Source organism: Chionomys nivalis, chromosome 6 (assembly GCF_950005125.1).
Source record: "Chionomys nivalis chromosome 6, mChiNiv1.1, whole genome shotgun sequence".
Lineage (NCBI taxonomy): Eukaryota > Metazoa > Chordata > Mammalia > Rodentia > Cricetidae > Chionomys > Chionomys nivalis.
Genome location: NC_080091.1, coordinates 61187924 through 61214441, shown reverse-complemented (window position 1 = coordinate 61214441; position 26518 = coordinate 61187924). Strand labels below are relative to the sequence as shown.

Genomic DNA, 26518 nt, shown 5'->3' with positions numbered 1-26518 from the left:
GCATGCACAACCAAGAAATGGACAGTTGTGGTTTAGGGTTATACATAGTAGACACATTTCACTCTCAGTTCTTTAGAGACAGCAATGGGTAGCAGGGACACAGCAAACATATTACCTTTATGCTGAAGGTTCTAAGCTACTTTGTGGAAGAAACTTTGTGGGTGATGTTAATTTATACTTTTATCTTTTACTTTCTGTTGCTACTACCTTTAAACAGTAATTGGTGAGCATGCCTTTATGGTCAAAGTCAGTCATAAGACAAGTGACATTTATTACCACATGAAGATGTACAAGTAAATCTGTATCACTACTTCAGAATAAGTGAGAAACATGCTTTGCTTTTCTCTTTGCTCAAAAGGAAAGGAAGTATAAAAATGCAGTGTCTTACATTTGCTTGTATTTCATTGCCTAATCCTTTAGGAACCATTGATAAAATTAGATTCTTCTAATTCATTAACCTCATTATTTAGACAATGGTTCAAGTGAAGTATTTTTGAGCTTAAAGGCAATCTTCACACCATTTTACTGTTGCTTTAGAGCTTTTACTTGTGCCAAAAGAATAATTTTCAAAAAAATATAATTGTTCAAAAGAAGTGGAAATCTAATAGACCTTCTTTCACATTGACTCTTACACATGTGAAGAGGGTAGCTGGAGATGCTGACCAGAACACGATGCCGAATTATTTATCAGACATTAATAAATCACTGAATATCCCACCATCTGCCCAAATACATACAGGGATAATTCTGTGGAAATCTAGTAACCAAAAAACAAATAACTGAATAAAACAGTGAAATTCTAACATTATGAGAAGACTTGGGTAGGCTGTGAATCTTAATGAAAGCTAAAGAAATGAGAAAGCAGTGGAGCATGATGAAACAGCCAGAAAGTTGCAACAAGGGCTTGGTACTGAGCATGAGGTTTGCATGATGGAAAGACACAGTCTAAAGAGGTGAGGGGAAGAGGGTTCCACAAGGAAAAAATAACAAGTTCGAAGACTTTGACATGGAAAAGCTTGTGGCATTTTGAGTGACACACACAAAAAGGTGTCAGAAAAGCTTTGATTTCATGAACACTGTTGAAATTAAAGAAGTACAGGGTAAAGAGGCAGGCTGCTACATATTCAGTGCTTGCTGTAGATCACTTTATGAGACTGGACTTCATTCTTACACAACCATAAAAGTCACTGGAAATTTTAGAGTGGAAGGATGTGTTTTCATTTACACTTTAGAGAAGTCACTCGATGAAGAATGTGCAATAGAGTTATAGGAGTGACATTGAATTAGGAAAGGATGTATAAAAAATAGTCAGGCTTGGTATAGATTTTTGACATGAGTACAAATTACTGGTGTCTTGGAGTAGCATAATATAGACTTGAGTCTCTATTATGATGTGCTCTTATCCTGTACATACTAGGTAAATGTTAATACTGCTCATGCATATGAGAAAAGTTTAAAAAGCAAACTGGTAAGACTTAGCCTATTTTCTCTTATTAAAACTGAATGCCACAGACAACATAATTTTAGAGAATATAGATTTGCTCAATTTACAGATCTGGTGATTCAGTATTAATGGAGTATATAGATAGGGCCTTCTTGCTGCATCATTGCATGGTGGACAGCTTCACATGGTGAGACAGGGCATACCTGCTAGCTCAGATGTCTTTCCTTACTTGCAAAACCAATCATGCAATCATGGCTATCCTAAGCACACAAACTCATTTAACTCTAATTATCTCCCAAAGGTTTATTTCCAAATACTATAAGCATAAGACTTTGGGAATGAAGTGTCCATATTCATTGCTATGCAGAAGATATTAACTTTCAATGTGTATCTTGGTAGTACCTTCAAGCAAAATAGAGAATTTAAGAGAATTATCAGTTTTTCTGCTTTCATCCTGCTATGCTTATGATAATATGAATACTTTTTAGTTATTGAATATACCAAGCACATTTCTAAATATTTTCATGATTCCACTTATTTAATCCTCCCACAAAACATTACTAAGTACTTCCTATTATTGTCCTCAATTTAGAGATAAGGAAACTAAAGTGCTCAAGATTAATTAAGTTGCCCTTGTCCAGAGCTAATGGTTGAAAAAAGTCAAATAAAATCTGGGACCAGAACCATCCATACCACCAGAGAAGCCAAGCAGATAAGTCATACTGAGCAGAGTACAGAAGAGAAGCCTAGTAGATAATACATAAAATCAAAATCTTGAGGTCACATCATGACATAGGCTTCTAATAAGACAACAAAGAAAACTAATAAGGTTGAGTTGCAAAATAGGAAAGCTAAGAAGTCATGTAAAAACAGAAATGTTCCAGGAAGAAATGAACAACCATTCAAATATTAACATGGGGGGGGGGGACAACAAAATAAACTGATCACTGGCTTCAGAAAATGGAGATTTGGTGACTTTGCTAAGACTCTTGTCAGTATTAGAGTAAGGACAAAAGTCCCATTGGGGTAGATTAGGGAGACCCTAAGATCCAAGTACTTGGAAAATAACCATGGTGGCAACACTTGGCCAAGCAGTAATAGAGAACATTAGAAACACAGGGTAATTACTAGAGGATGTCAGAGACACTCGTGATTTAAAACATGTTGAGGTACTTTAGGTATAGTTGTAAATTGGCATGACACAGTAAACAGGAAGGAAATCAATGACCAGAACATGTCACGGGTCAACAACAAACTGAAATCCCGTGCGTGGGAGACATTTTGTTCCATGCACATGTTTGATGTGATATCATTAATGACACTGCCGCTTCAGTGTAAAGAGGAAAGTGGGCGTTCTCTGGAACATTCCATAGTCTTTGGTGCTCTCCTCAAGCTTATCGTGCAGCAAGGCTTCATCTGTCATTGACTCACTTGAGTAATTTGACAGCAGGCTGCTATTTTATCTTCTCTGACTCCTTACTGTTTAGGATGACTTGGATGTTTTGTTTAATTTAACTTTGTTCAAAGCTTTGTTTCTCTATTTAACTTGAAAATTCTTTCAACTTGCTTCTTCAGTAGTTTTTAATGACCATTGAGCCTTGACAATGTACACTCATTGGCAAAGAAGTGTGCTCTTGTGTAATATGGTGGCATTCTTCTGTCAGGTCACCTGCACCATTGACCCAACAAAACCTCTTCTTAAGCACCGGAGGCTGATGACCTCTACAGGGTTTATCAGCCTACAGTTCCCCCCTTACACAACTTCAATCTTCCTTCAATTTTCACCCCCTCCCCCATACCTATTTTCCGCACACTTTCATGGGTGCAATTGATTTCTTCCAGGCTTTGACCTTCTTCACAGCTGTCTTTCCAATCCTATTACCAAATCAGTCCTGCCATCTGTGCGCACTCCTCTTCCCCCCATGCTGCCAAGAATTCCTGAGAAAATTGAATAACCATGCTGATTGACTCCGCTACAATCTTATGATTTCCCGTGTCAGCTGAACCCAGGGCTGCTCGGCAGAAGGGTTACTCATTCCTATTTGGCAGGTCTTGCCTTTCCACAAATCAGCTGCTCCCAGCACAACATCCTTGGGTGCCCACCCACATCCTCACCGCCTTTACTCTCCACATAGGAGTCCACCTCCTACTGAGAACTTTCAGGTCATCAGCTGTGAACCCTATCCTGCCCTCTGTGTCTCTGTATTTATCTGAATCTTTGCTCATTTGCACTTCACTGTGCATCATGGGAGAATCTTGAATGCTTTGTCCCTGAGAACTTGGTGGCATTGTGATTTACCTTTGCCAAAACTGAGCATCATTATATATTCCTTCCTTATGCTATCATTAGTCCTGGTAACAATACTAATGAATCTCTTTAAAATCCTATTCTGGACAAGCTACCATTTTCTCATACATCAATTTTCTGTTACTAATGTTGTGATTGAGCTTTACTCTAGATTCACATACATTCCTAGCTGAATTCTGAATTCAGCCAAGTTACTTAATATTCTCAGACATGGTTGCTGGTTCCCTCACTTTTAAGTTGGAGACTCCTAGTTTACTTGTTTTTTCTTTTCAAGACAGGGTTTCTCTGTAGGTTTAATACCTGTCCTGAAACTAGCTCTTATAAACCAGGCTGGCCTCCAACTCACAGAGATCTGCCTGCCTCTGCCTCCTGAGTGCTGGGATTGAAGGCGTAAACCACCAGCAGTCAGCCTTAGTTCACTTTTGCACTAAGACTTTGTATCCTATCTTTTCATTTAAGGCAATGTGTGGCTTCCTTTGAGAAAATTACATTTTATCTATGATTTTAGTCTCGTAGATCTGTCATTTAATATAGCCTTTAAACAAAAAGTTGTCAATAAGAAAATTCAGAATTTTCTGTATAAAAGGCATAGTTGTTACACAAATTGGTAGAATTAGATTACAGTCATTTAGGCAGTGGTGCTTGCAAGAGTTTACTCCATATTTACTTGTGTGCCTTCTAAAGTGAAGCAGATCTTTCTCTTTCCTGGGAACTCACTTCAATGTCTTCTTGGTGGATTCAACTTTACGTCTCTGTCAGTTAGCTGTACGTAAAGGTAATACAAAGGAAGGAACTCAATTGAGATAATGGATCCCTAAATCAAGCTGTAGGGCTTTTCCTTAACTGGTGAATGATATTCTTATTTAGTGATTGATGGAGGAAAACCCAGTCCAGTGTGGGTGGAGCCATCTCTAGGTTCTATAAGAAAGCAGGCTGAGGGAGTTATGAGGAGTAAACCAGTAAACAACACTGCTTTATGGCCTATGCATTAACTCCTGCCTCCAGGAACCTGTTTTTCTCATCTAAGTTCCTGTCCTGACTTCCTTCAGTGATGAACAGTGATATAGAAGTGTAAACCTTTCCTCCCCAACATGCATTTCATCATGGTGTTTCATTCCAGTAATAATAACCCTAATTAAAAAAATGGCTCACAAAGATGACTTCACTTTAACATTTTAGGTTACAAATTTGATTTCTATTGCTTTAAATGTGTCGTAACAGAAAGCCTTCAAACTCATGGGAAGAAGTAAAGACATTAAATACTTCCTAGAATTTGATGAAAATGAATGTAGAAAATGCCCAAACTTATGGGACACAATGAAAGTGTTACTGAGAGGAAAGTTCCTAGTACTAAATGCCTTCATAAAGAATTTGGAGAGATCTCATACTAGTGACTTAACAGTCCATCTGAGCTCTACAACAACAACAACAACAACAAAAAAGCAGGCATGCCTAAGAGGAGTAGACAGCATGAAATAATCAAAGTCAGGGCTACATCAATAAAATAGAACCAAAGAGAACAATACAAAAGATCAATAAGAGTCATTAAAACAGAGTGTTTCTTCGAGAAAATCAGCAAAATAGATAAACCCTTATCCAGACAAATTAAAAGGCAGAGAGAAAATACCCAAATCAACAAAATCAGAAACAAAAAGGGGGACATAACACCAAACTCTGAAGAAATGCAGATAATCATTAGGTCATATTTCAAAATCATGTACTCCCCAAAATTGGAAAATCTAAAAGAAGCGGACAGATTTCTTCATAGATACCACCTACCAGTATTAAATAGAGATCAAATAAACAATTTAAATAGACAGATAACCTCTAAGGAAATAGAAGCAGTCACTTTCAAATCTCCAAATCAAAAAATATTCACAATACCTTTATTTGACATTTTAGTGCCTAGGGTTACAGATTTTGCTATACTGTTGATATTTTTATTGTTATTATTAATATATCCATTCTCACTGAAATGACTTCTTTCTTTGGTCACTTTAAATTTTAAAATTTACTGATTTGACTTTTACATCATCATTTTGTGGTTTATTAAAATAAGTAGTCACCCTTTTCTATTTGTTTTCTTATATTATTATTATTATTATTATGTTTTAATAGACAGGGTTTTTCTTTGTATCCATGGTTGTCCTGGAGCTCACTTTGTAGAGCATGCTGGCCTCGAATTCAAAAAAACCCACCTGCCACTGTCTCCTAAGTGAAGTGCTGGGACCCAAGGTGTGTGTCACCATGGACTTCTTGTATTACTGTATCCTTATATTCTCTCCTTCTCCTCTTATCTGTTGGTAAACACATATGGACCTGCAATTCTCTCTCCTAATCATTATCTCCTGCATTTCAAATTTCACTTTCTTATTAAAAGACTTGAACCTAAAATTTGAAGCAAACTTCAGTTCCAGTTTTCTCTCCTTTCTTCTCCAATATCCACTCAATTATAAAAAATATCACATATCCATATGTCCATGCCCCTCACAATTTATATCCAAGGTCAGTGTGAATGTGCATACCATCAGAATATACGCTCAGACTCCATCTGATTCTCTACTTCCCTGAAAAGAATCACTTTCTTCAGTGAACTTATTATGAACTACCTTCCACTCTGATGAGAACCATGTTCTTAAAATATTTATCCTATGATGGTCTGCTATAGAACTTACAGCTGAGTTCAAATGCTTATAGGATAAAACCAAACTGATGGCTTTGAAAGTCAAAATTCACCTTAAATTGAGTATATCTACTCTTTCCAGTTCACATGTAGTCTCACCTCGCACTGCATGTCATATACCTCTTACTTAATAAATGATAAGCATCTAGACTTTGCTCATGATTTCTCGTTGAAATGAAATGTCTTTTCTTTATAACTTAACTTGAGGAAATTTTCTTTAAAGTTCAAGAAGCTTTTTTTTTATATTATTAAACCTTTTGCCCAAGTGCCCTCACTTTCTTTACTATTTCTCACTACACAACATCCTTTTTTTTCTAATGAATGCCTAGGAGAATAGGAAGTATGTTTTTAACATCTATATTCCCAGATTTAAGCACAGTACTTGGGTTACAATAGATATTATTTTTTATTGAGTAATTATAGCCCTCTGAGCACCTTCAGAATATTTATAGCCAAATAAACATATATATGAAGCAATAATATGAAGAATCCGCATTGCAGATAAGTAAGTAGATATATTTTCATATATATCTGTCTAATCCAAATAAGTCAGCTTCCTTATAATTACTTATACTCTTTTGCTTGATACTGTATTCAAGTCAGCTCAAGAATTAATGAGCTTACATTGACACTCCTGATAGTCTTTACTGTGGTAACAATGGAAAACAGCTAACTCATAAATCAAGCACTAAAAAAACTTAAAGTACATGTATTGGTATAATATCTCATCTTAATATTAGTAAGAAAATTTGACTTGTAAGTCAAAGTTAAAAATAAAGTCTTCCAATCATTTTAATGAATAGACATTAAATGTAATTGTCTCACATGGGCAAGAACAATATTGAAAGTATAATGGTATTCCTTTGAAAATAATCATCAAAGAATCAAAGCTCCAAATAAATGTATAGTATTTACCAGCAAATATGCTGAATATGACTTATATTTTTATTTAGCATAAATTATATGATAAGCCATAAGTCAAATTATAAATAGTATTTAAAGACTATACGTATTTATCTCCAGCACCTCCTATAAAGTCCCTTGGTAAATACAGTAGGTACAACCTATGGACTTCATGAAATAAAAACAGCCAAACATTATAGAAAATCTTTCTTGGAAAATTTAACCAGTTATGTACCATGCATTAATCATTATTTAAAGACAAGTGGTTCTAAATTTTGAAACGTTTGACAACCCCTTGCTTACTATGGGATAGGTTGGAGCTGAATTTCTTTAGTTGCAAGCCGAAGATGAGACCGAAAACACTCAGACAGAAAGAAAGCATCGAGTCCAGCAGCACAGATTCTAATTGAAATTAAATGAGAACAGAGAGAGAGAGAAAACTACAAAAAGTAGCTACCCAGACTATGTCATCCATACTCATGATAATTCAGATTTCCCTGTCACTAAGCTGTCTTTCCTGTCTTACTGAAGATTTTAAGAGTTATTATTCATTTTTTTAAGAAAGCAGCATTTCCAATAAAATAAAATACTGTGAAAAACATATCTAAGCATGGCATGGAAGCACTTTCCTTTAAGCTAAACCCTCACAAGGCAAAGGCATATAGGTGGGGTATCTTTTGAATTTGACGCCAGTCAAAGCTATGTGGTGAATTCAAGGCCAGCCTATCTGACAGAGAAAGACATTGTCTTAAAAAATGAGAAGCAAAGAAAGAAACCATATTATTTATTGCAGAAAGTTTTCATCCACAATGGACAAATTTAATCATAAATTTCAAAGAAGATTTAATAATATGCCATAGTATTAAAATCAAAGAAATGGATATCTGAAGATAACCAGAAAAATCAGTTTATAGGCTACACAATAAGTCTAGACTATGTTAGAGAAGGAATACCATAGATTTGCTGCATTCTTTACCCATGATCCCAACACAGGCATGTGGGCCTGGCTTCCTTGAGATTACAGCTTAATGTCATAGTCTCTTTGGTTCTTCTGCATTAGAATGTGGGGGGGTTACAATAAAATCATGTTCTACTGTACTGTTACAAGTAAAACTGAACTCTGTTAAAAAAATAAATGAATCCATCTCTGTGTATTTTTGAAGCATAGGTACATGTAGTTTTCTTGCTTTGCTGCTAACTATAGGTACTCTTGTAGTAATATGATAAATCACCAGAGAACTACAGTGCACTGGTGTCTACAAATGGCTCCAGGTTGCCTCCATTACTTCTTATGCTACATAAAATGTGGCCACTGAATTGAGACTCTAGAAGAAAATATGTTCCAGCTAAGCATTTAAACAAAATTTCTTAAGGAATATTTGTGTACTTAATCCACATTTCTTTCCCTGTTACGCCATTGTTTCCCCAACAATCCAAGACTTCTACCCTTCTGTGTTTAGAGACCTGACTTCAATGTCTCCCCAAATCAAGTTGAATTTACCTTAACATAGAATACAATGTCTTTTTTTTCTTTTTATTGTTTATTTATTTATTAAAGATTTCTGCCTTTTCCCCGCCACCACCTCCCATTTCCCTCCCCGTCCCCCATCAAGTCCCCCTCCCTCATCATCCCTAAGAGTAATCCGGATTCCCTGCCCTGTGGGAAGTTCAAGGACCACCCACCTCCATCCAGGTCTAGTAAGGTGAGCATCCAAACTGCCTAGGCTCCCACAAAGCCAGTACGTGCAGTAGGATCAAAAACCCATTGCCATTGTTCTTGAGTTCTCAGCAGTCCTCATTATCCATTATGTTCAGCAAGTCCGGTTTTATCCCATGCTTTTTCAGACCCAGGCCAGCTGGCCTTGGTGAGTTCCTGATAGAACATCCCCATTGTCTCAGTGTGTGGGTGCACCCCTCGCGGTCCTGAGTTCCTTGCTCGTGCTCTGGGAGCACCGGACTGAAATCTCAAGGTCCAAATCATGAGCAGGAGAATACAATGTCTTAACTCTTGAAACATACTTGTACTTCCACCAGAAGTCTGACTATTCAGATTCTGTATTTGTTACATCTAGGTAACATACATTTATTTTCCCACAACTGAATTTCTTCAAATAGTAGATTCTGAATATCACAGAATACTAGCAATGTTAGCCCATGCTGCCATTATCCAGCATTAAATACTTTCTCGGAATGGAATATGCACAATAATATACTGTAGCAATTCAATAAATGTTTATTGGATGGCTGACATTATAGACTCTTTTGAGTATCCTAGAAAAACACAAAAATTCCATTTATAAGATAAAATGGACTCAACCACTGTTTTGTGCGCACCTATCAAAAAAGAACTCAACAAGACTGACAGTGGAGGAACCGTAAATATTAATGATATGGTAGTTACATTGTTAGGAAGTATGTAAATGAAATAAATTATGCATATACTTACACCCAAAAAATATGCATCAACAAAACTTAAAAGTTCTAGGGGTCTATAAAACCACACAAATAAAGTTGCTTACAATTAAAGATTAACAATTTGTTAGACTGGAGAATGTTTAATAAAAAAATCACAGTGGTATGGTTTACTCTTGTCCAGTTGAAAAGGGAAAAGAATTGCAGGATTAGATTAAAGTGTGGTTTAAAAATGATCTGGCATGGGGCCTGTGAAATGGCTCAGTGGTTAAAAGCACTTGCTGCATCAGTCTGATTATTGAGTTCAGTTCCCTCAATCCACTGACGTCATAGAGTTGTCCTCTAACCCCCACATGTACATAATTCATGATTAAACTCTCATACACAGCGTATTTGTGCAGGTGCGCACACTAACAATAATAAAATTTGCAACTATTATTCATTACATAGAGTTACCTGTCAGCAAACTCTAAAGTGAGAAAATACCCTTGGAAATCGTGATAAAGACTAGAACATCGAGTTAAAAAAAATATGAAAGTACAGATGTGAGAGAGATTAGACCCAGAGAAACAGGAGTTCAGACTTAGGTATTTGTGGTTTATTAGAAATAAACCAGGTCTAAATATTTCTGAAATTAATTGTTTCCTCCTTGAAAGATCTAGGAGATATAGGGCAGAGTTGATGAGCTTTGTTTACATATCTGAATTGCTGAAAATAAATGTCCACAACATAAAAATTATTTTAATTAAGTTCTTCCAGTCTAATTCCAATTTCATCCTCTTGATCGGGTACATAAAATACCAGTACATAAAAATATTATGCCTTTTTGAACAAACATATTCATATAATATACGAGGTTGTATGGTGACTGGGGAGTGTCTATTCAGTTATTACAGTAGTTCAGTATAAATGCAGACTCAAAAGCAAGTAAATTGACTGCTGAGGGATACCCACAACCATCCACATGAAATACAGTCAACCTAAATATCCAACTGCAGCAAATATTAATGAAACAAGTTAATAGGAAAAGTTGCAACAACATATTTAAAGATATTAAAAATTACCTATTCCCAAATCTCACAATTAAGAAAAATAGAATGGTAATTAGGATTCAATGGTTGGAGAAAGAATTTCCTGTTTAAAATTGTGTTACATCCTGACCTGACATGCTGACACATGTCTTTAATCTTAGCACAGGAGATGCACATGATCACCCCGGTCTACATAGTAAGATCCTTTTTAAAACACAAAAAATAAAAATGTTTCACTACTTAAAGGTATATATATATATATATATATATATATATATATATATATATATATATGCGCAAACAAAACAAAGAAATAACAAAGTGGAGATGAGGATATAAATTTACCTAATTATCCTCTTACATACTATTAAAAAATAAATAATGAAAACTGTAAAACTGTTGCATATTTTCTTGCTATTTGTTTTAATGAATAGTTTCTAAACTCAGAAATCCTTGTGGAAGCAGCTCAGAGTAATGCATTGATCATCATTTTTATTATGTTCTCATTTACAAAAATTACCATGTTTTATAAACACATTTGTATGCTCCAAACAATTCTAAAACACCCCTTTGAAGCAATGCAAAACAGCAAGCTCATTTATTAAGGTTATAAAGTCTAAATCAACAAATGGTTCTAAAATCAGCTCTCAGTTCCTGAAACCAATGAAGGAAAAACATTAAGTTAAACACAGCACGTCCTGTTTCTCTGTTGCCATGATGAACAACATGGGTAAGGGCATGTTAGGGGAGGAAAGGGCTTACTTGATTTACACATCCACGTCTCAGCCCATCCTTGTTGCCAGGGTTTTGCCCTAACATTCTGGTTATAATCTATTATTGGAATCTCAGTCTAGCTTATAATTAAGGTAAGACCTTTGTTAAACATAAACCTGGCTAAGGTTACTCATGCCTATAATCCTAGTTTACAGAAGTCTGAGACCAGAGGATTTCTGTGGTTTAAAGCCAGCCTCAGCTACAAACAGACTGTCTGACAAATAAAACAAAAATGGATGCGGGAAGGACATATGGGTGGGTGAGTGGGTGGGTGGGAAAGTGGTAGGTAGATGAATATATGGATAGATAGATAGATGGACGGATGGATAGATAGATAGATAGATAGATAGATAGATAGATAGATAGATAGATAGATAGATAGATAGACAGACAGATTGTTGAATGGACAGATAGACAGACAGATGTGTTAACAGGCTTTTGTGTGTATAAGTGTGTGTGATTTATTTTTATTACAGATTTGTCTTTATATCAAATAGCGCTTACAGGTACATAATATATGACTGAAAACATTATGTATTACATTCAGACCTCATCAGAAACTGAACTCATTGGAAGTAGTTGATTGGACCTTATGTCATTTGGCTGAGCCTTTCTTAAAGACAGCTTTCATTTACAGTTGATTAAGATGTGGCAGGCAGTTGTAGATATGTCATATATGAATGTATATAAATGTTATGAACCACATTTTTCATAATACGATGAGTGTATTATCATCTTCATTTAAACAAAAGTGGAACTGAATGGTTTGGTTAAGGTTGCTGAAAGATTGATCTACAATCAATACACTAAACTCTTCCTTGTTCAATTTATAAATTATGTCTTTTTTTTTTTTTTTTGAAGCATTGAGACTGAATTTGTCACAGAACGAGTGGGCCAGTAGCTGATTGAGGACCAAGACAACTCTAATCTCCTGATATTCTAGGTCAAACCTTTGGCGGGTCCTGGATTCTTGGCCTGTATGCTGCTGCTCTGTTTTTGGAGGTAAGGAATCAAGCCCCCAGAACTTTAGTAGGCTAACCAGACAATCTACCAACTGAGCTACATCCCCAGAACCAATTATGTCTTTAAGTTACAGCTGTGCTTGATGACTTACGCTTGTAACCTAGCACTAGAGAGGTTGAGGCAAGAGAATTGTAATGAGTTTCAGGACAGCCTAGGTCACAGAGTGAGTTCTAGGCTAGAGCTACAGAGTGAAACCCTGTCTCACAAAAGACCACACACAGACACAGACACACACACACACACACACACACCCATTTATTCTTTTGTATATACGTATGATATGAAACTCATTCAAACTGGGGAGACAGAGAATCTTCATTAGCTTCAGTAGCTCTATGAACCATAATTTTTCAAGAACAGACAATGGAGAGCAAACTGTGAAAACTGAAATCAAACATTTGTCCCCAGGCAATGACGCAAGCTCTTAGTGACTTCAGTTCAAAAATGATCTGAGAAATATCACAAATATTTGTTTTCAATTAATTTCATATATATTTATGTACAAATGTACATATACATATATATGTATGTATCTTTGTGTTTGTCCCAGCCCAAATATTTCCTGAACAAATTTCATATCATCAGTCAAATATATTTGTATTCTCAAAACAGAAACTTTGGTTGAGGGCTAGAGAGATGGCTCAGAGGTTAAGAGCACTGACTGCTTTTCAAGAGGTCCTGAGTTCAATTCCCAGCAACCACATGGTGGCTCACAACCATCTGTAATAAGATCTGATGCCCTCTTCTGGTGTGCAGAAAAACATGCTGTATATAAACAATAAATAAATCTTTAAAAAAGAAAACGAAACTTTGGTTGAGTGTATGCCATCAGTTAATGATCCATAATATTTCTATTTCAATAATTATTATGACCTCTGATAATTCCAACTAAACAAATGTTGAATCATGTGAGTATATGAGTCAAATATATATGGGTTAAAGCAATAGATAAGGGAAAAATGAGAAGAACCTTAAATAAGTTCTTATTAAAAGCCCTGGTACGGTTTTGCCAACAATAATGGTAGCCTCCTACAAATACATAGCTCCTCGTAATAAATTTTAATACATAATAGCGAAATATTTTCTTTTCTTTCATGGATTTGATCATGAGAAGTGTAACCCTTCAATAGTATTCGCTGCATTTTAGCACTCAAGTGGAAAACCACCAAGGTCACTGTCCGCTGTGAAAAACCAGAGCCACTCTTCTGGCATATGACCATGAGGATCGGCAGACGCATCCATTCCGTGTAATGGAGACAAATGCACACCATCTGAACACACCCTCAAAGGGGAGATATGAGAGGATGAGAGATCCTTTCATGTCACACACAGGGTAAATTATTTCTAAGTCACATTCTTCCCTCAAGCCTGTCCAAAGGCAGAGCTTTTAGACTTTGCAGAGTGCCGCCCTTTGTAAATCATTTCAATGACTCTTAATAGAATCCAGTGAATCACATTATATATTCAAAAATCTGATTATCTACATACCTGTCTTTCATGTTTCCTCTCAAAATAGCAAGAGTCATATCTTTTTATCTCAGAGAATCCTTCAGGCATTGGTTTGTGGTCACTTAGAATTTAAAATGGGGTTCATTTGACTACAGCACAGAGAGTTCACATCCTTTCATTCCTGGATGCGCATGTCACATTGTGAAAGACGCTTCTTTACAATGTAGGGTCTGAGTCCAAGGAAAAAGTGGTGGGCATTCTCGGATTTTAAAAAGAATTATTTTTAATTCTGGTGACATCATGACATATTCATCAACACCTTGAAGTGTAATTTTTTTGTTGTTGTTCATTGTCTTCATTAAACCTCTTGAGGGTTCAATGGCTTAGGTCACAACATGAAACATCATGCTAATTAGGCTGCTAATTAAATAGGAGAAAAAATATATTGTACAAAATAGATTGCTGTATTACTTTGTTTTAACTTTTGTGTCGTTTCAACTTGGTAACCACTAATTTGAAATCCTCTAATCATGCTCTTTAGCCCAAATGATAATCTCAGAGAGCAGCAACCTATGATTACGGAGCCGAACTGCACGATATAGACTGCATTTTTCCTTTACATTGAAACTGTGCTTCTAGAAGACAAGAAAGACCCTGTGTTGGTACATTCCTTGGTATTCATTTGAATATAGTCTCTCTATATGAAGGACTAATTGGAAGTTCTCCTTATGAACAATTGTAACAACTTCTCAGGGTGAAAAGTAAGATATTTCTGTAAGTTTTCAGCAAAAGATTTTTGTTAAAAGGTCCATGTTATTCACTGGATTTATTTCCTTAATATTTTAAATGTTCTTCTTGCCCACAATTGTTTCAGTAACATGACTATCAAGTCAACTTTCAGTTCAAAAAGTCATACATTTTATTTAAAATTAAGTCACCAGAAAGTTCATGTATCCTAACTGTGCCCATTTGAAATGCTTTATCAGGAGGAATCCGGTTTCTGATGTTTCCAGAATATACGTTCCAAACGTCTGTGTCTTTCATGAGTGTGACACACATGGGAGAAAAAAGCCTGTACTGACTTCCCTTTAACAGCTAGACACACAGGAAAGAAGAAAGATCAGAGGCCTGGATCCCCCTTAGATCCCACAAGGGCAGACTTTTCACCAACACAGTTGGGCAGCAGCAATTTGAAAATCGGCTAAACTGTACTTGTAAGAGCTCTTGGGTCGGTCTCAAAATGGGAAATGGATTTTAACCCTTAACATCTGAGGACAGAAGTAATAGGTGATTCCTTTAAATCATAGTAATGATAATTCCCAATTAAAAATTCACAGAAAACAACTTAGGATCTGTTGTTATGCTGGTATGGATGTCCATAAAACACACAGGGTCCAGCTCTATCATTGAAACAGCAAAAATTTCTCAAGCTTGCAGTCTAATAAAATTCCCAAGTTGGCCTTGTTTCTTTTCAAACACTCCACTCCTGAACGGCGACATGAACTCAAAATAGCATCTTCTCCTATTTTCACAAGTGATGTGATGTGCTTCAAGACTACTACAGCACCATGGCTGAGGTCAACATTTCCAGGTAGAGCTGCTAATCATCTTACGTTATTGAAGAAGGGGTTTTAAATAGATGAACATGAAAATCGTGGCATTTGTTTTATCCTCTCCAGAGCTCAAGTAATCATGGAGCTTCAAATACAATACAATGTCACAGGCATGTATTTTGTTTCTATTTTGTGTGTTCAAACCCTATCATCTAATAAATGCAGGACATTTGGTCCTTAATACTTTTCAAAATAAATTTCTTTTAATAAAATAGATATTTATTGGACATTTTAAAAAATAACACAAATAGCACACTTGTTTAGTGGTGGTGTAAACCACTGTACCATTAGTTTTTATTATACTTTGTAAATAATTTATAATTTTATGATAGTGATATCAGTAGGAAAGTCTATGCCCTTGTGCCTGCAGGTAAGAGGGTCTTCAAACATTCTTTTTGAAAATGTTCATCTTTGGCTCAGACAAAGTCTTGATCCCTGCTTCCCCATTTCACTCTAACTTGTCTGTGCTTGCAAAAACCATAGCTCACAGAGCTCAAGGTCAGCACACCAGAAACTGATAAATTTCCCTGGAAAACTTCAATCTGCCTGGCCTTGCTGAGTTGCTCCAGGAGTTTTCATCTGCCTTTTTGAGAATGATATTAGCTCTTATTGACTCATAAATACCTGCCACACCCACTCTAACACATTCCGACATCAATTATAAAAGCACTGATAAGAAAATGAATGATTTTGAAAACCTTGAATTAGTTCATAGTATGGCGTGTGTGTGTGTGTGTGTGTGTGTGTGGCTTACAGTAATCATCGCTAATTTGTGACTCAGCATTGTTAACTTCGTAATGCTGTTTATCAGTAAAGGGAAGGAGAGGGGTGGATTTGTGCAGATAGTCAGTTGGGAAGCAATGTTTCGAACCGAGCGAGGCTCTCTGACTTCAGAGCACTGACCTCTGAGCCACTGTGTGTGCAGCACTGCAAGAGCCTGCACAGATTCCCCATTGCCCTGTAAACTCTACTTCCTTAAGGAATACAGTTCGCCTAGATTCTAAAAGCAAAATCTGCATTTTAAAATGTTTCAATGTAAAGCTACATATTTATAGTAACATATGTTTAGCCCACAAAGCAAGTAAATTGGAAAAGAATTTCCCTTCTTTCCTGTCTACAGTATTTAAAGCAGATCATTTACATCGGAGTCTATCTTTAACAAATATTTCTGTATGCTAGAACTTCAGAATTCTGTTTAAGTCAAAGTCAGGCAGCTTGACTCCATCTTATGCTGATAGATCTGTAATCTAAGGAACTAAAAATTCATCTCTGTACCCCAACACAACTCAACAAACTCATATTGTTGTTTTACAGTATGTGGGGGCCTTAAAGCCTTGAGACCCAGAGTGTGACCCATTGAGTCAGAGAAGAAATACAGCCCAGCTCTATCTCCTGCTAGTTTTTTACCTCTACATGGCAAGTGAAACTGTCTTATTTTCCCAGCCCTATGATAGGTATAATGACAATACTAGTGTTTTCATTATGAGGTTGGTAAAAATAAACAGAGTAATTAATACATTGTCAGGATTGAGGTGACTTTTAGTAACTTCTGTTTCAAAAGTGATCTGAAAAATACTAATATCCATTTGTTTGTCAATGAATTTTTTTTTATCAAAACATAGCTGTAAAAGTAAGCAGCATCAAATTCTTTAAAGAAAAATAAAAGCTAAGATGAAAAGCCAGCAGTATAATCCTTAATTTAATGTTTTCTAATTTCACTTTAGTGAAATTTTTATTCATGTTAAAATCTGATCTGCATGCAGCTTTTGAGATGATTCTCATTCCCAGCTGCCCCGGCATTTACACAACAGTCTTCAATGAGCATAAGAGAGCGAAGAGAAGAAGCTCTAAAATGATTAGAAAGTGGCATAGGAGATGCTCAGAAGCTGGAGGCAGAGAGGGCATCTGCAACGCCCCCCCCCCAACTGCTAATCTTGTGAAATCAACTAATGTGATAGGTTAAATTTTATTGTCTATATGAATTGTACAAATAATTGATTTGAAATTAAGCTAAATTGAAAAAAGGGGTGTGCAATTGGCTAATTCTCTGCAAAAGAGAGAAGCTGTGAGCCCGGCCACCTCTGTGATTGTGAAAGCAGTACTGCTTTACAAGTCAGTACGCAGTAATGAAAAAAAAACACGACATCTATACTAGCTCCGTTTTCATTTTCTTTCTTATGGTTTCCTGGAACTTCAATGGTTGTGTAGTAGCAGGAAAGTAAAAGGAAAGAACTGTTTTCTGTGTAAGGTGCTTTGCAACTAAACATTAATCTTGAAGTTTTAACAGTCACAAGACTCCTCTGTCTGTGGTTGCTTCCTCTAAGCAAAGAATTACCATTAGATGAAAGAGCCCACAGCAATAAACATCAGGGGCTAGCTAGTGTCTGCCTCTCCTCTGAACTCAACCAGCCTGATCCAAGTCCAGAAATGCCTTTGAAGTCATGGAGACCTTTATGTGCAGATCAATCCTTGGGGGGTAAGGAGCAAGAAAAACTGGTTCTCTCTCTCTTATATTCTGCCAGGGCCTGCATTCAACTCTAGGCAGAACAAAATGGCTTTCTCTGTTGTAAAGGAAATGATTTTGTACTTGGGTGTTACTTGCATTGATCCCAGAAAATAATTATTTATGCAATGGCAAGTTTCCTTTTGGTTAAATCAAGAACTCAGCAGCAACAACTGTAAATTTATTACCTTGGTCTTAAAGTGTGTGTGTGTGTGTGGGGGGGTATTCTTGGTCATTAAAAGTGGAAGACTACATATGATTGATTCTCTTTATACCAAAGATCATTCTTTATTAGTAATGGTGTCAGTAGGAAGTATCAGTTTAGAAAACCTGGAAGTTATAAAAGTATAGAAATTAAAGTTAAAATTAATTTATTGATGGTATCAGTCAAAAGCCTATTTGAATTTGAATGTCAAAGCAGAGTTTCTCAGATTTGGCAGAATCACTAGCAAAATCAAACATAGATTTTCAAATTTTCAGGGCAGTTTCCTTATACTGCATAGATTGATAGATTGCATGAAACCCAGTTCCAACAGACACATCTATGAAACAATTAATGTTCAAAGAATGTAGCAGACAAGAGGGTATAAAGATTGTAAGATCTATAGGATCAGAAAGTTTGCTATGAGACTATCTCCTAGAAATGGCTTCATAAACAAGGCCTGAACAATGTCCATATCAATAGACACCTTATGGTAGAAGGAGCAGAACCTCATGGAATCCTACCACGAGGCAAAGAAGTATAGACAAGTCATGACTGCTAAGAAAGGGACAACTAGCGTCTCTCAAGGACACATGCCTTCATTGGTTATACAGTACAAAGAGTCAGTCCTGAAAAGACACACACAAATAATAAAAACAGACTAAACAGGATGTCTTTATGTATTTGTATATCTATATTTACAAGTAACAAGGATAATCAAAGAAAAAAATGCTATCAATTAGAAAGGGAGACACAGGGGTGAGGAAAACATGGGAGGAATGCGGTGGAGGCTACAAGGGACATGTTGAAGGGACAAAGTGAAGGGGGATATAATGTCATTATACTCCAATTAAAAATATAAAAAAAAATCTTAAATCTTCAGGGTCTAAGCTCTTTACTCTCCTCTAAAGACCAATAAGCTGAACATGTTGTATATATCAATGTGCTTTTCAGGACTATTGACATAAGAACTGTAGACATCTCATTAAGTAGTTTTCATTTATTGTATTGGTCACAAAAATATCGAATGCAATAGAATCATACAGTTCAGTTTATAGTTTATTATAATAGCATAAATAAAGACAAACCCCCCTGTAACATTATAGATAAGAGAATCAGTTGCAATTGATTGTCACATAGAAAGAAGAGGTAAAAATTCAACTATAAAATTAATCAGCAATATAAGGAGAAATGAATAAAAATACTAAAGGACAGTAGTTTCAAAATTTTTATGGCACATGGTGACTACAAAACATATGTTCATTTGTTTCAAATATATATTACTTGATTTATGTTAACATAAATTATTTGTTACATATTTTAGGTTGAACAAATGGAAAGGATAAATGCACAAAACCTACTGACAGAATAAAAAACTATAATTGAGAAACAAAAATTTCCGTACTCCCTGCTATATTAGCATCCATGATTCATTCATGTCCTGTCACTGAAGGAAACAGCCTGAAGGAGTATGAAATGCATTTCCAACTGTCTGCACACTAATTTCACATGAGCTCTACTCATTATTATCAGACATCAGTACCATCTTAGTATAAATGGCTCAATCACATCAAATATCATATTTAATTGGAGAAATTCTGCAGTAGTCATCCTATTTTAGAAACACTTGCTTTGTGAATAATAATCGTTAGTAGTAGCAGATGAAAACGCTTAGGACAGTTGACGCTACCTCTTGTCATTCTGAGGTCACAGACGAAAGTGGAAATGCACCTGGTTAAATTTTATCTCCTTCCACACACACAAACCTACGTTCACAATGCTAAGAAAATTCGGCTGTAGATTTATACAGTGTCTTCCACTGATGAAGTAACAATAACGCAAAAGAGCTTTTTGCATGCAGCTCATCCTCGTATGTTTTTATATTAAAAAGCTCTCCTCTACACACATGAATGACTAGGACTACAAGCTTAAAAGGCCAGTTTCTGGGCTACTGACATAATGGCCCTGTATTCCTTGAACACTTATGTGGCTAATCATCCTAAACTCATTAGGAAATTGTGGAAAAAGTAATATGGTATGATCTGTCTTCTGTTTCTACAACCTCATAAATCTTGTTCAGTAGGTACCAGAATGTCCTAAATTGCATTTTCTCTCAAATCCCCAGTTCCTCACTTTCCCTGATTGACAATGGTACTTCTTCTTCATCATCATTAAATAGCCTTATTAAACAGCATTACATTGTCTAAGTTCTAGAATTAAGTCCTGAGGTATACACTTCCACTTCTTTGTTGATCTAGCACAGGCCCTGATGATTTCTACATAATGCATCCAAGGAGTTCAAGCAAGGCAAATGAAAACATGTTTATAGTAGTCTCCCCATTAGGAAGGCGAAACAGGTGGAGATGGCTATGGCCACTCTTGAGTCCATTCAACTGCAAGTGAAGAAAAGTCTTCCTGATCTTCTTTTCACACTCCTGAGTTTGACGACATCTGAGTCTCTCCACCATGCGATTGAAAAGATTGCAAAACCTCTCTCACATCCCTGTTTAAGTCCATATTCAGACCTTTATTATTTTCAGTCACGTTTGCAAAGTACAGTTTGATTTCTTTTAACAGATTTTGTGTGTGTATGTGTGTGTGTGTTCTTCAAAATCAGGACTTCATTTTAATGAGCTGGTGATCTTGCCCCTTGGGAATCAATTTCTTTCTACAATTTCCAAGTCTATTAGTATCCAACATATTGAGTTGGAACTTAACATGTATTTCACTTACGAGCACATACATTGATTTTACACGATTCCTCAATGTGGCCAGGTGGGTTCGTGGTCTGCACTGTATCCACCTATAAAAAATACAAACATATATGTCTGCTTTACAGGGATGTGAGTAGGATTTTGCCAGCCTAGCTGCAAAGCTTGAACTGCACGTCTCAGCTAATGGTACTCTTTCCTTCTTAAAGATGTGCTTGCATTGGTCATGGCCTTTTTCAGAAGTCACAGAGACATAGCAGTTCTCACTGCAATTAACAACCCTGGGGGCACCTAAATCAATAGAGCTGGCGAGTCCCAAGGATGCTATCCCTGACAAGAAGTGTTTGATTGGTATAAGAATCATTGAGTTAATTGTGTTTCAGGGTTCAGGCCTTTCAAGGCTATGAAATGTCAAGGGGAGGGAAGATGGAGAGTGCAGAGTCTGTATTCTGTAATCGGAATAGAGTGATATGGCATTATGCTGCAGATGCTTTTTAACTTACACATCCATGAAGTGTCAGGGATGGGAGCTAGATCTAAATGTTCACACCCTCCAAGTAGCTTTGGTCTCCAAATGAAATCATGAGATAGCTCTCTCTCCATAGAAGCCTAGCAATTTACATGCAATGCAAAAATGGACTGCTGATCTCTGGTAAACATGAATGACTCTCTGCTTCAAAGTCATGACTGCTATCAAGCTGTGCTCCCTGCCTTTGGATCTAATTTGCAGAAGTAGAAGTGGAGATGCATACGCCTTCAAAATAATTTGGAGCTAATGTAAGCTTTAAATGGTGTTAAGTATTATTCTGAACTTGAGACCAATCAATGGGCTATTTTTTTTTTTTTGCTTTCTATTCAAAAAATAACACAAAGCATTTTTTTTTTGTTTGATGTTACAAATGATGACAGTAAAATCCTTAGTAAGCCTGAAAATTGCAAAATGTATCATGTCATTTTCGGTGCGTAAACTGACGAATGAAGTTCATGACTCAAAGTGCTTAACAATCAGGATAAAGAGACGAAAATCATCAATTTAAATTCCAAGGTCACAACATACCTGCATGGAAACACAAACTGGAAAGAAGTAGCTGCTCTTTCCCTCTGGATGCTCACTGACTTATTTATAAAAGTGGATAGTATAATAAAATGACTAATTTGAAAGTTAATTATTTGAGAAGAAGGTTTAACTCTGAGAAATGCTCTTAGTAGTGAGTTATCCTTATTAGCTCTATACGTGAAAGCAGCTTTAAAAATGTCATAATTGCTTATTAAATATTATCTATTATGAAAATTATTTTTCTCTAGTAACTCTAAAAGTTAATAAATTTTTAGGCTTTGATCTGTTGCATAATCATGTCACAAGTAAATATGATCTGAATCGTAAAATTACATCAGATATATGATATCTCATTTCACAGGATTCCTATCAGTACACGTTTAATTCAGGCTTTTTTACTCAAGATAGTTGGAATATTTCATTTTATATTCTATTTTCAAATTAACTTGCACCCATCACATAACCATAAAGCATGAAAAACATTCCATCTTACTCTTCTGTTTCCTCCATATATATGACATGCATACATAGTGCTTATGACACATTTAACCGTTTTGCAGTTATTCATTTAATTTTTCTATCATATTCAAGTCTACATTGTCATCCCTGAGGGTAAACTTCATGTTCACTTTATGTGTTCTTTTCCTGAATATGCACATGATTGGTAGGTAATAAATTGTGTTAATGAAAGAATGTATTTTTGGGAATTGATAATTAAGCAAATCAAATTATCTGTTATTCCCTGATACCATGCATGCAATTTTGAAATTTTAAAATTGTGTGGACATCCTTGCTTTATATTATTTGTTGTATTACTTTTGATCTTAGAACACAGCTCTTCTGAATGGTAGCAAATGATATATACTTTGCTAGTACATCATTGTCTCCAATTTTTATATTTAAGTTTAGTCTGAAAATACAAAAATATCATTAAGCTTCTTTTTCTCTTTTCCACATGGAAGTAATTTATTTTCCTCTCAAGGTATGATCTATGCAAAGTTTCCTGCAAAGCTTTTAAGGAATGAGTGAATAAATGAAACATTTAAAAAATAAAATTCCAAAGAATCAAAATGTTTAATGTTTTATTTTTAAAGCTGACTTATAGTTTCAACTTATAATCATATCCAGGAATATAAGACATTTAAATAATATATGCACCATCCTGTCATGTAAGATAATGAAATCCCCTTATTAAAATGTTACTCAGAACTATTCCACAATTTAACTAGCTGTGAGGAGCTGCTTGTGGTTTTAGATTGAGATGCATGGAAAAGCACAACTGTATACTATTATTCACTTTTCACTAGAGTCAGGAAAGACAGGTTCTTTCTTCACGATTCAAAATTACTGTTTTGAAACAAAAAAAAAGTATATCAAATTTCAAATCATTCATTGAGCCCACAGAGAATCATTTAGGAATCACAATTCTGAAAACTGTGTTGGTGAGGTTCAAAATCGAAATGTGTGTTACCAGGATGTGTTTGCTTTGATTTGAAACACTTAATTAGAATGGTCCTGGAAGTAATTTTCAGATCACCACTACTAAGGAGATAGGCGTCAATAAATCAGACCCGACCAATCTTTCAGTCAGGTCCAATTCAGGTAAAGTTGTAGATTCATGGTCTGTATCTTCACCTTCTGACCTCACATCTCAGTTCAGTTCTATCACTCGGGCAACAAGTCACACACACACACACACACACCCTTTTCTATGGGACTATCACTATATCTCAAACCTTTCATTCCATAACTAAAAGACCAATTAATTAATCAAGGAACGTAATTTAAAGAAGTTATTGGAAAGTAGTTGAGTTCCACAACTGACTCTCTCCCTTTTCTTGTGCTCCCTGGATAATGTAGCAACAGGTGCCAGGAGAGGGAAACTGAAGTACTCAGAGACTTGCAAGAGGACGCAGATCTAGGTATAAGAAGAAGCAGAACTCCACACATAGGAATATATACACACACACACACACACACACATATATATGTATATATACTCTGTGAAAGAATATGTATGTATTTTTCTACTTATTTTCATTAGGTATGCCTCAATTCTAATCATGTGCCTATGTAATTGGAGAAGATTAAGTGCACGTGTCTGTTGAATGTGCTTGCATATAATTGGCAACATGTAAAATAACTCTATGAATATGCATTATTTTTCCTTGAGTGATGTTCAAATCGAGGAAAAAATGAGAGGCGTCTCATAAAAGGCAGACTGTATTCCAAAACACAAAGAATGCGTTCATTCTAATTTCTGCAATCTAGAAACTGACGTTGTTACTAATATTTGAGAACATGACTGACCAATAAGGAATTCAATTTCCGGCATGGTAAAGAAGAAGCACAGCCCCTTAAAACAGGAAGTTTATTATATGTTTGAATATTAAAACCTACTTTAATTGGAAAACAAGAAATATACTAAACATAGGATTTAGATAGTTGAAGGACGATAAAAAGGTAATCCTCAGTAGTAATTTGATCTTGTCTTATGATCTATATAAATAATTACAAAAACTGTCAACAGTGATGATGATTAGGGACTGTGGCACCCATGAAGAAGAGATGGAGTTGTCATCTAGGACCACAACACAAGGCACACCAAGGACAGTTGAGCAAAAGAAGCAGCAGAGGGCCTCTCACCATTCTTTAACTTTTCTCCCTGAAATAGGTCATCTGATACCTATTGAAAGACTTGTGGAACTGAAGTGTGTATACCTGTAGGAAAAGAATTTTCTTATCTCTGGCAACACAGGGCCACACGTGCATCCACACAAACCGGCCATGCTATGTTCCTATCTGTGCATAACCGTTGCTTCACGCACCCTGTTCCAACATGCTTCGCAATGGTTCTCCATTTGTGAAATCTAACCATAAAAATGTCTCCCTGTTTCTTTGACTTATTTCCTTATGAAAGATCCTGTATCGTGTAACATATCTATTATATATTCTTTTATGAACCTCCAAAAATATGAAGAAAGGCATTTTTCTTCACAAAATTGTTTATTAAAATATCATTTAACCTTGCAAAGCCTTTCTGAAGAAGCAATCTGAACTCTGATCAATTCAAGTTGAAGAAAGTGGAGCCAAGAGACAGATATATTCTTATATAAAATTGTATACGGATAAACTCAGGAACCTAAATCAGGACTTGGAACTCCTAGTCAAATCCATTTTCACTGCACTGTTTGCACATAAATGACTGTTTAATTCTGATTTTCAAAATAATAGACAAGTGTGTTACAATCGTAAATGCCTCCACTGGGTCATGGTTTAATAAATAATATTCCAAAATTTATATTTCCTAAACTGTTATAAAAGAATATGTTATGCTGACTTCCTGAAGTTTATGTGTTTATCATATTAATCATTATTAGCTCATTTACATGTGTGAGGCCTGTGCACACATATACACACAAAGTCACATTTGTCTTTATTGTTTTGACAGTGCTAAGGAACAAATGTCTTTTTTTTTTTTTTTTACTATTAGTTACTGAATCAACCAAAAAAGGAAATGCCATAGTAATATATACTCATTCCCCACCTGAAATTGCTTGCTCTTGTTTTCAGAGTGTGAATGACTTGGAGCCTAATAAAAGAATTCCTTGGCTTGGAGAGTCAAGCAATCAATATTGATTGACTTGGCTTCGTATTAGAATTATAGAATTTCAGTGTCAGCAACAATGCCTAAGGCTATAAAGTCCAGTCTGGTACGAACATAGAAAGAAATAGATAGCATCCCAAGAGACCAGCCCAGTTCAGAGGGAACTTCTTTTCAAAAAAAAAAAAAAAAAAAACTTTTAAAGAAAGCCACAGAAACATAAATATGAATGCTTTTGCAACCAAGGAGAGACAAAGATGAAAAACAAGTAGGTAAGCTTCTAAGAGACCCAAACCAACAGAAGAGGACTGGCGAGGGGAGTGGGGAAGGAGCTTGTTGAATGACTAACCTTAAACTTGACTCAGCTAGGAGCCCAAGGACAGGGAAAGAATTGCCTTGGAGAAAAGCAATTGGTAAGGAAGATAAGAGATGAAGTCACAGGCAGTGAGAAACTAAAGCCTAGCCTCCTGAACATCATATATAGACAACATGTCAAGAACTCTAGAGATAAAACATGCAGTTAAAGTACTTGCTAATGAAAAGCAAAGTGATGCAAAATTCGTTTCTGTTTTACTATAATATTCAAGTATTTCCCATTTAGTTCATTTTCTTTGAATTATACATTTTAATAACAATTTCAAAGAAAAAATGTTGTGAATCCCAAAGTAATAGAGATTAATTTCGCTACTGCTAAGCACGATATAACTAAAAAATGATAGGAGGCGTCACCGCTTTACAGCTTCATTTGCACGGGATTAAAATTTAGTATGAATGTATTCAAAAGCTCACGGTGTTCTTGAA

At 35.8% G+C, this 26518-nt stretch overlaps 1 protein-coding gene across 6 annotated transcripts in view; it reads right to left on the bottom strand.

The window, feature by feature from the left end:
* Pcdh7 (protocadherin 7) overlaps positions 1–26518 on the bottom strand; it is a 414240-nt gene that overhangs the window by 327958 nt on the left and 59764 nt on the right. Inside the window, exon 2 of one of the 6 annotated variants that reach the window (XM_057771296.1) lies at positions 21033–21148. The exons of the other annotated variants lie outside the window; for them this stretch is intronic. Coding sequence (XP_057627279.1) covers positions 21071–21148 — 78 coding nt within the window. The 3' untranslated portion in view covers positions 21033–21070. Of the gene's footprint in view, positions 1–21032; positions 21149–26518 lie in introns of those variants that run through there. 6 annotated transcript variants of the gene reach the window in all.